This window comes from Engystomops pustulosus, chromosome 11, assembly GCF_040894005.1.
Source record: "Engystomops pustulosus chromosome 11, aEngPut4.maternal, whole genome shotgun sequence".
In the NCBI taxonomy this organism is placed as follows: Eukaryota; Metazoa; Chordata; class Amphibia; order Anura; family Leptodactylidae; genus Engystomops; species Engystomops pustulosus.
In genome coordinates this window covers 60,045,750-60,056,167 of record NC_092421.1, presented here as the reverse complement: position 1 = coordinate 60,056,167, position 10,418 = coordinate 60,045,750, and the positions used below count along the sequence as shown (strand labels likewise).

Sequence of the window (10,418 nt, the reverse complement as noted above, 5' to 3'; positions counted from 1 at the left end):
CTTCTCTTCAGGGTCTCTCTGTTTAGGAAGAATGATGGGTCCAGCAGGAGGACCTCCAAATATAATGCACTTTTTTCAACACTTTCTCACTTTTCAAGCAGTTCCAAACAGTCAATGAAGTGTCACTGTAAAATAGCGCTGAGAGCAGCATCTCATAAGTTGCCTAGGAGTGCAGGAAGATTTAATGGATGTGTTCCTGTTTCATGAACTCTGTCCTGGGCTGATAGCCTGAGTGCCCACAGAAAGGGCTCTGAGTGCCACCTCTGGCACAAGTGCCATAGGTTTGCCATCACTGCCCTATGCCTAGGGGACATATACAAATAAAATAATCCATTACAGACTCGAGTATAAGCTGAGTTTTTCAGCACAAAATATGTGCTGAAAAAAAACCCAAAATGGGTTTATAGAAACCAAAAAAACAGTCAATACAGGCAGTCCCTGGGTTACATACAAGATGGGGTCCGTAGGTCTGTTCTCAAGTTGAATTTGTAAGTAAGTCGGAACTGTATATTTTAAAATGGTAGATCCAAACAAAAAATTTTTGCCCCAGTGACAATTGGTGTTTCAAAATTTTTTGCTGGAATTGAACCATGGATTATCAATAAAGCTTCATTACAGACACCTTACAGCTGATCATTGCAGTCTGGGACTATAGTAACATCCAGAGAGCTTCACCAGAGGTCACAGTGGGCAGAGGGGTCCGTCTTTAACTGTGGGTCGTCTGTAAGTCGGGTGTCCTTAAGTAGGGGACTGCCTGTACTCTCCTTTCTTTTTCTTCCAGTGGCTGGTCCGTGCACCCTAGCGACGCACAGGCTTTGATGCCAGCAGGTGGTTTGACCTGCCGCTGGGAGAAAGGCCTGTAGGGGGGGGATAATGTGGGCGCAGAGCAGAAGCAGTACTAGCAAGAGTGAGCCAATTCTGCGATTTGAAATTTGTTTTTATTTTTTTTTACTTAAAAATAGGGATTATGCCTAAATCTGGACACAACTGCCAATATAATGCAGTACAGGCGGTCCCCTACTTAAGGACACCCGACTTGCAGAGGACCCCAAGTTTCAGACGGACCCCTCTGCCCCCTGTGATCTCTGGTGAAGCTCTCTGGATGTTACTTTACTCCCAGGCTGCAATGATCAGCTGTAAGGTGTCTGTAATGAAGCTTTATTGATAATCATTGGTCCAATTACAGGAGAAAAATGTTCAAAACTCCAATTGTCACTGGGGCAAAAAAATTGTCTTCATCTACAATTATAAAATATATAGTTTTGACCTGCATACAAATTCAACTTAAGAACAAACCGATGGAAGCTATCCTGTACATAACCCTGTATTTATGGGAAGACATAGGGTTAGATATCACATATCTTCTTGATCAATTTTCAGGTAAAGCAAAGTAATATGCAGGGAAACGGATCTGCAATGCAAAGTGATGTGGCCTATGGATTTTTAAAGCCAATGTAAATCAAATTATGCTGTTGATTTTCATTTTAACAATGTAAAGGTTAAGCTCCACAGAGGTCAGGGAGCACAACCAGATTTTGCTGCAGAATCTATAATAATTCAGAATATTTGTTAATCAGGTGCCCAAGAGGTTAAATTAATGTGACAATCGTGACATTCTTTAGTTCACACGGCTCTATATCAAGTCTGGCCAATTCAGCAGCGGTAAGAATAGAAAATAGGAAGAATGTTAGAGGTCAGATACTATTATTATCAGCACTCTGATTTATTCTGCACAGTCACGTTACTTGGGGCGGGCGCTGGCCACCTCCAGCTTAGTTTGCATTTGCCTAATGATTCCCAGTTTGATGCAAAATCAATCCCTCCATCTTGTTTTGATAAGATATTCACTAGCAACCAATCAAAAATTATTTTTTTTTGGAGAAAACTTTTCAAGGTTGCCATGGGCAACTATAAAACTTTTTCTGTATCAAATTTCCTGTGTGGCAATCCTTCAGAAAAATATCCACCACGGCGTCAGCAGCATGCCCAGGCATTGTAGAAAGGTCATATAGGCTTGTGAAGGTCACACTTCTGAGCCTCAGCGGGAGCATGGCCAGACATTGTAGGGAGATCGTACAGGCAGGTAGAGACTGCACACACTACTAAGCCTCATCAGGAGCATTTCAAGACATTGTAGGAAGATCTTAAAAGCACATGGAGGCCGCACCCTACTGAGCCTCATCAGGATCATGTCCAGACATTGTAGGGAGGCCATACAGGCACGTGGAGGTTGCACACACTGCTGAGCCTCTTGGAAGCATGCTCAGACATTGTAGAGAGGTCATACAGACTACTGAGCTTCATCAGGAAAATGCCCAGACATTGTAGGGAGGCCATACAGGCACGTGGGGGCTGCACACACTGCTGAGCCTCATTGGAAGCATGCTCAGACATTTCAGAGAGGTCATACAGACTACTGAGCTTCATCAGGAAAATGCCCAGACATTGTAGGGAGGCCATACAGGCACATGGGGGCTGTACACACCATTGAGCCTCATTGAGAGGTCATACAGGCTACTGAGCTTCATCAGGAGAATGCCCAGAGATTGTAGGAAGTCCATACAGGCACGTAGAGGCTGCACACACCACTGAGCCTCATTGGAAGCATGCTAAGACATTGCAGTGAGGTCATGCAGTCTACTGAGCCTCATCATGAGCATGCTCAGACATTGTATGACATTGCCATACAGGGATTAGAGAGTCATATCCCCAGCATACCCAGACATTGTAAGGAGGCCATACAGGCAGATGGAGGCTGCACACAATACTGAGCCTCATCAGAAGCATGCTCAGAAATTGTAGGGAGGTCATACATACTACTGCGCCTCATGAGAAGCATGCCCAGACATTGTAGGGAGGTTATATAAGCACGTGGAGGCTGCACACACTACTGAGCCTCATCAGGAGCGCTCCCAAACATAGTAGAGAGGTCATACAGGCAATATAGAGCCATATCAGCAGCAGGCTCAGACATAGTAGGGAGGTCATACAGGCACTACAGAGCCATATCAGGGCAAGACCCAGGATTTGTAGGGAGGTCATACAGGCATGTGGAGGTTGCACACACTACTGAGCCTCATCAGGAGCATGCCCACACATTGTAGGGAGGTCATACAGGCACATGGAGGCTGCACACAATACTGAGCCTCATCAGGAGCATGCCCACACATTGTAGGGAGGTCATACAGGCACATGGAGGCTGCACACAATACTGAGCCTCATCAGGAGCATGCCCAGACATTGTAGGGAGGTCATGCAGGCATGTGGAGGCTGCACACAAGACTGAGCCTCATCAGAAGCATGCCCAGACATTGTAGGGAGGTCATACAGGCACATGGAGGCTGCACACAATACTGAGCCTCATCAGGAGCATGCCCAGACATTGTAGGGAGGTCATACAGGCACATGGAGGCTGCACACAATACTGAGCCTCATCAGGAGCATGCCCAGACATTGTAGGGAGGTCATACAGGCATGTGGAGGCTGCACACAATACTGAGCCTCATCAGAAGCATGCCCAGACATTGTAGGGAGGTCATACAGGCACATGGAGGCATTTCCACTGAATTTTGATCAGCTTGAAATGAGATTCTTCACTTTGATTATGAGTTTTATTCCAAATCCAGACCTTTTATTCCAAATCCACTCCTAATCATTTTGGAGTGGTAGGTTTTTTGGAGTGTGGGAGGGCCCCCATGCAAACATGGAGAGAACATACAAACTCTTTGCAGATGTTAACCTTGGGACTTGAACCCAGGTACCCAGCACTGCAAGGCTGTAATGCTAACCACTAAGCCACCATATATGTTCAGGAAAACTACAGACAAGGACTGGAGTATTGCATTCATGGAAGGGAAGACGAGGTCAGTTACTTGGGTTTATCTAGTCCTGTCTCCGCAAAAGTCAGAAGCTTAACACACCCGACGCTGTAATCATGGTCATTACAATATAAAATGTAAGGACACAGGATCATGCATCATAACCTGGAAGATCTTCTGTTAAACTGCAGAAAAGGACATGCACAGACTGGATCTCTAAGAAACTCCGGAAATGCTTTGAACATCAAAGAAGCCAAAAAGTGTCATAAGGAGCAGTGGGCTTAAATTCCTTGAGTGTGCAGTAATAGTTCAAGAGTTTATCAGAACTTCTAAAAGATGGGAGCATAGCTATGTATCATTTTAGGACATACAGATGCCCTCTGGTAACACACATTTGTATTACAGATCTTTTGTTTCCTCTTCAATGACAATTGAGATTTGCAGCCCACACGTTTTGTGCTGATTCATTTTTTCACATATACTTTGTCAGGGATATCAGTCAGGGATTTAGTTTATATCCCCTGTATTGACTAACATACACTCACGGGCCACTTTATTAGGTACATCATGCTAGTAACGGGTTGGACCCCCTTTTGCCTTCAGAACTGCCTCAATTCTTCGTGGCATAGATTCAACAAGGTGCTGGAAGCATTCCTTAGAGATTTTGGTCCATATTGACATGATGGCATCACACAGTTGCCACAGATTTGTCGGCTGCACATCCATGATGCGAATCTCCCGTTCCACCACATCCCAAAGATGCTCTATTGGATTGAGATCTGGTGACTGTGGAGGCCATTTGAGTCCAGTGACCTCATTGTCATGTTCAAGAAACCAGTCTGAGATGATTCCAGCTTTATGACATGGTGCATTATCCTGCTGAAAGTAGCCATCAGATGTTGGGTACATTGTGGTCATAAAGGGATGGACATGGTCAGCAACAATACTCAGGTAGGCTGTGGCGTTGTACCAAGGGGCCCAAAGAGTGCCAAGAAAATATTCCCCACACCATGACACCACCACCACCAGCCTGAACCGTTGATACAAGGCAGGATGGATCCATGACACCACCACCACCAGCCTGACCCGCTGATACAAGGCAGGATGGATCCATGCTTTCATGTTGTTGACCCTACCATCCGAATGTCGCAGCAGAAATCGAGACTCATCAGGCAACGTTTTTCCAATCTTCTACTGTCCAATTTCGATGAGCTTGTGCAAATTGTAGCCTCAGTTTCCTGTTCTTAGCTGAAAGGGGTGGCACCCGGTGTGGTCTTCTGCTGCTGTAGCCCATCTGCCTCAAAGTTCGACGTACTGTTTGTTCAGAGATGCTCTTCTGCCTACCTTGGTTGTAACGGGTGGCGATTTGAGTCACTGTTGCCTTTCTATCAGCTCGAACCAGTCTGCCCATTCTCCTCTGACCTCTGGCATCAACAAGGCATTTCCGCCCACAGAACTGCCGCTCACTGGATGTTTTTTCTTTTTCGGACCATTCTCTGTAAACCCTAGAGATGGTTGTGTGTGAAAATCCCAGTAGATCAGCAGTTTCTGAAATACTCAGACCAGCGCTTGTGGCACCAACAACCATGCCACGTTCAAAGGCACTCAAATCACCTTTCTTCCCCATACTGATGCTCGGTTTGAACTGCAGGAGATTGTCTTGACCATGTCTACATGCCTAAATGCACTGAGTTGCCGCCATGTGATTGGCTGATTAGAAATTAAGTGTTAACGAGCAGTTGGACAGGTGTAACTAATAAAGTGACCACTTGTGGGAGCTTATACGTAATAAATGTACAACTCGGTATGCAGTAAGCTCCTTAACTCCCCCTAGTAGCTGCCTGCACAATGTTAAAGGGGGTTTCCCATGAACGAAAATTCGCAAATCTCAATCCACTAGTGATGTTAACACAATCATTTTTAACCCTTCACAATTTTACTGCTGTTTATTCCTGTTTTAGCTCCTATCACTCAGTGATGGTCAGTGTAAGATTCCAGGTCGTGGGCGGGGACTCTCTAAGCAGACACTTCATGATTCAACTAGTTCTGTGAGCTGACAATGTGGTTAAGATTATCAGGGTCCAAGTTTATATACACTTTTATTTCGCTTCTGAACATTAGACTAGTATCTGACACATGATGACAGATCAATGATGCGATCCATGAGATGCATATAACACACAATTACCCAGTCAGCTCTTCGACTTCTCTGCAAGATGCACACATACCATACAGTGCTCAGGTATATAGTACCATACAATGCACACATACCATACAGTGCTCTGGTATATAGTGCCATACAATGCACACATACCATACAGTGCTCAGGTATATAGTACCATACAATGCACACATACCATACAGTGCTCTGGTATATAGCACCATACAATGCACACATACCATACAGTGCTCTGGTATATAGCGCCATACAATGCACACATACCATACAGTGCTCAGGTATATAGCGCCATACAATGCACACATACCATACAGTGCTCAGGTATATAGTGCCATATAATGCACACATACCATACAGTGCTGTGTTATATAGCACTATACAATCCACACATACCCTACAGCGCTTAGGTATATAGTGCCATACAATGCACACATACTAAACAGTGCTCAGGTATATAGCGCCATACAATGCACACATACCATACAGTGCTCAGGTATATAGCGCCATACAATGCACACATACCATACAGTGTTCAGGTAAATACAATCCACACACGTGGTGCTCTGGTATATAGTTGCCATACAATTGCTATATATTGCATGGCAATGTGTCCAGATAGATTGGGCCATACAGCACATGAATATTATGATGTGGTGCTCTGGTATATAGCGCCATACAGTGCACACATACCATACTGTACTTGGGTAAATACAATGCACACAAGCGGTTCTCAGGTATATAGCGCCATACAATACCTTTATATTGCCATGCAATGTTCAGATAGATAGTGCCAGGCAGTAGATGTATATTACAATGAAGTTCTTAGATAAACAGTGCCATATAGTGCCCAGTGACTTCATGGCCTTAGTTTATGTCACTTGGGTGGGTCCAGGAAAACAGTGGCAGAACTCCCGCCATAGTAGCCGTAGCGACTACTAGGGGGCCCGCACACAGAGGGGCCCGCAGGCTGCTCAGTGGTCGTCACTCTCTGCATCTATAATCAATACTAGTTACACCTCTGAAGGAGAGCTGCTCCACAACTATTTGTTACAGCAAGAATAGCTGACAATCTACATGGGGAATCTGTGATTTGCAGCAGTATCTACATGTACACTCAAAAGTCAACATATTCAGATAAAGGAACTTCAATTACAAGAATGTAACTGGAGGGAAACCCGACTGGCCAGTCCACTAATGTGGGTTGTTTCTTCCTACTCCAAAATATTACACAAATTGCTCCAAACACCATGATCGTACACCATGTTTTACCTAACAGAGGTAAAGCATAAGAACAATGAAGATCCCCCTAGGCACATGTTGTGGAGCACATGATGTACCTGATGGAAAACTTAGGCAGGTGAGATTACAACATCGCACGCAGCATTCCCAACCCTTGGTTGTTGCTTTGCCCCCATATCCGGTCTCACCACTCACCATCTACTGGGTCCTGCACTCACCTACCTGCATAACCAGATGTCAACATATCACCTTTGTTGACATCTGGATTCATAAAGTACCTACACACCAGTGTACTTGCACCCTCGGCAGTGCACTGTAGTTGAATATACAGGGAGTCTTCCACCTCCACCAAGTGTTACAACTTACCGGCAGCATGTTCTGTGATTTCCAAAATATCTTTATTGTTTTTATCCGTTATTTTACTTACAAGATATTCCCAGTTTAATCCGTATGCTAATGTGTGCACCTGTGGCATCTCCTCAGCATCCAGAGCACTGGTTTCCTGCCTAAATACCTTTATTCTCCTCTCAGTGTCTCCATATGCTTCCCACAAGACAAATTTCTGTCAGAAAGAATAGTGATCCTGGTGTTGAGGACACCGACTGTCTCATTAGCATACGGATTAAACTGGGAATCTCTTGAAAATCACATTGCATTTCTCCACAACATGCTGCCAACAGATAAGAAGGTTTGGTGGAGGCAGATGAGTTCCTTTAATGAGTTCCTGGCCATTTTTGATACTGGTGGCCTATCTGACATCCCAGACCACACACCAATCAGATGTTCTGGGTATTCTTGGGTCACAGGGATAAGTCTGAAAGCAGAAGGCTCTATTCCCAGGATAGTTGTTGTGCTCTACTTATGTTCACTTGACAAGGAGCGGAGCTACAGTTCCCCAGGCTGAAAGCTTTGATCAATGCAGGTTTAAGGATGAGTAGACAATCCCTTTAAGACGTTTGTCACCAGAGGGCTTGGAAGGGATACTGGTGCACTGTTCTATAATAAAGTCTGTCATGGTGTGTCCAAGGCCGCAGGTTCCTAAAATATTATAGTATCAATGGTAGGTAATCATTGGTGTCCTAGACCCAACCTGAACAAAATCATATTGATATCATGGATAAAGTTGGAAGCTGAGAGCTCCATCCAGCATGTAGTGGCTGTTCTGGGATACTGTAGGCCTTCTATATAAAATTCCCCCTACACCAAAGACATGGATCACACCTTTAATTGGGCACCTATACCTTACACCCATTTTACATGGTGGGATCCATCACCAACCATACATTTACAACAAATCTAACATTGTCCCTGAAGCCCCTGATACTTAAACCTAGGGCAGCACAGTGGCTGAGCAGGTAGCACTTCTCCCTTGCAGCGCTGGAGTCCTGGGTTTGAGTCCCACCCAGGTCAACATCTGCAAAGAGCTTGTATGTTCTCTCTGTGTTTGCATGGGTTTCTTCCAGGTCCTCTAGTTTCTTCCCACACTCCAAAACATACTGGTAGGCTCTTTAGATTGTGAGCCCCACAGGGACAGGGACCAATTTGGCGCTGCGTAATCTGTGTGCGCTATATAAATAAAGGAATTATTATTATCTTAAAGGAATTGTCTAGGTTGATAAAAAAAAACTTCTTTAGTTCAGATTTGCAATACAGGATGTCACCAGTGGTCAGTGGTGGCGCTTAGTAATTAGTATTACATAATTAATGATATATTAGATATAAATAGAGACGTTTTTAGAGGTTTGTGATGGCACGGGTCACTGTACAGGTTATTAATGACTATTTTATTCAACTTTCTCTGCACATTGTTCCTGGTCATCGTTTCCTCGTGTCATCTCCCCCTCCTGCCCCGCTCCATGTCATCATCTCTCCTCCGCTGCTTCCTCTCCACAAGCCGCCGCCGCCCTTCCCTCCGGGTCACGCCCCCTCCGGGCCACGCCCTCCCCCACGCCGCCAGCCTAATCGTAGAATCCCTGTCAATCCGCGCCGCGAGCCCGCCTGTAACGGCGCCTCCCATTGGCCGCCTGCTGGCCATGTAACCAATCAGACCGCGGCTACCATGGTGGAAGGAATAAATACAAGATGGCTCCTCATATAAAGCCAGGCATCTGGCTCCTCCGCCGCCGCGATAAAATAACGGCTTTAATTCGTTTTAACCGGCAAAGCCGCTTCCGCTGTGGCCCCGAGGAGTGAACAGCTCCCTATTGACCGCGGAGACGGACATAGAAGCCGGCTGGGTGTGGCCGGGGAAGAGGTGGCTGCCATGCACTAGACGCATCCGCTGTCCCGGAGGCTGAGGCGAGGCTAAGCCTGGAATCTAGGCCCCGGCTGTGTCCCGGCCCTGTGCTCCAGCCCCGCTCCTCCTGCAGCGCGGTGCGGCCTGCGTCTCCGCCCGGGAGAAGCGTCTCTCCAGGCCGCCATGGCCGTGTCCAGGTTGGTATGAGCCGGGATCAGGATGGGGCAGGCCAGTCCGGTGCCACACAATGCCCGCACCCCAGCATGTGACCTCCCAGGCCCCCCACAACCTCTCCTGAGGCCGCCGGGAGTGCCTCCTAAAGTCCAAAAATATCCACAGAAGTGTTTTTTAATTTTTTAAATTATAATGAGTAGTTTACTGCTCATGGGAAAGCTGGGTGCTCCCCATCACAGCATCCTGGAGCATGGCACTCAGCTTTCCTATACTCCTGAACAGCAGGTCTTGTGCCTATAATCATTTCTTGCATGAAGATTTATTCTACTCTACAATCTGGTCCCCCTGAGAAAGATGGGTGCCCACTGTCAAAGCATCTTGGATTAGGTCACTCAACTCTCCTATAGTCCTGATCAGAAGGTCTTATGCCGATGATCATTTCTTACATGCTAATTTAGTCTAATCTATATATTGGTGCCAACGTCACAGCAGCCTGGATTAGGGCACTCAGCTTTCCTATAGTCCCGATTGGCACGTCTTGTGCTTATGTTAACTTCTTACATGCAGAATTTATTCCACTCTAAAATCTGCTCCATCAGATGCCTGGGAATGCTGGGTGCTAGCTGTTACTTGGCTTTCCCGTTACCCTGATAACCAGATCTGTTGCTTCTGTATAGATACTAAGTTTGGTCCCTTCTATTATCTGGTTAGTAAGGTTTCAGATAAAATGTTTTCCTTCACCCTTACAGCATCACTCAACTTTCTGATAGTT

General features: G+C 45.7%; 1 protein-coding gene across 2 annotated transcripts in view; it reads left to right on the top strand.

Moving 5' to 3' along the window:
- Nucleotides 1-9,299: 9,299 nt before the first annotated feature.
- BTAF1 (B-TFIID TATA-box binding protein associated factor 1) overlaps nucleotides 9,300-10,418 on the top strand; it is a 37,807-nt gene continuing 36,688 nt past the window's right edge. For both annotated transcript variants that reach the window (XM_072131093.1, XM_072131092.1), the window contains exon 1: nucleotides 9,300-9,669. In XM_072131093.1, the coding sequence (XP_071987194.1) occupies nucleotides 9,656-9,669 (14 nt within the window). In that variant the 5' untranslated portion in view covers nucleotides 9,300-9,655. The remainder of the gene's footprint in view (nucleotides 9,670-10,418) is intronic.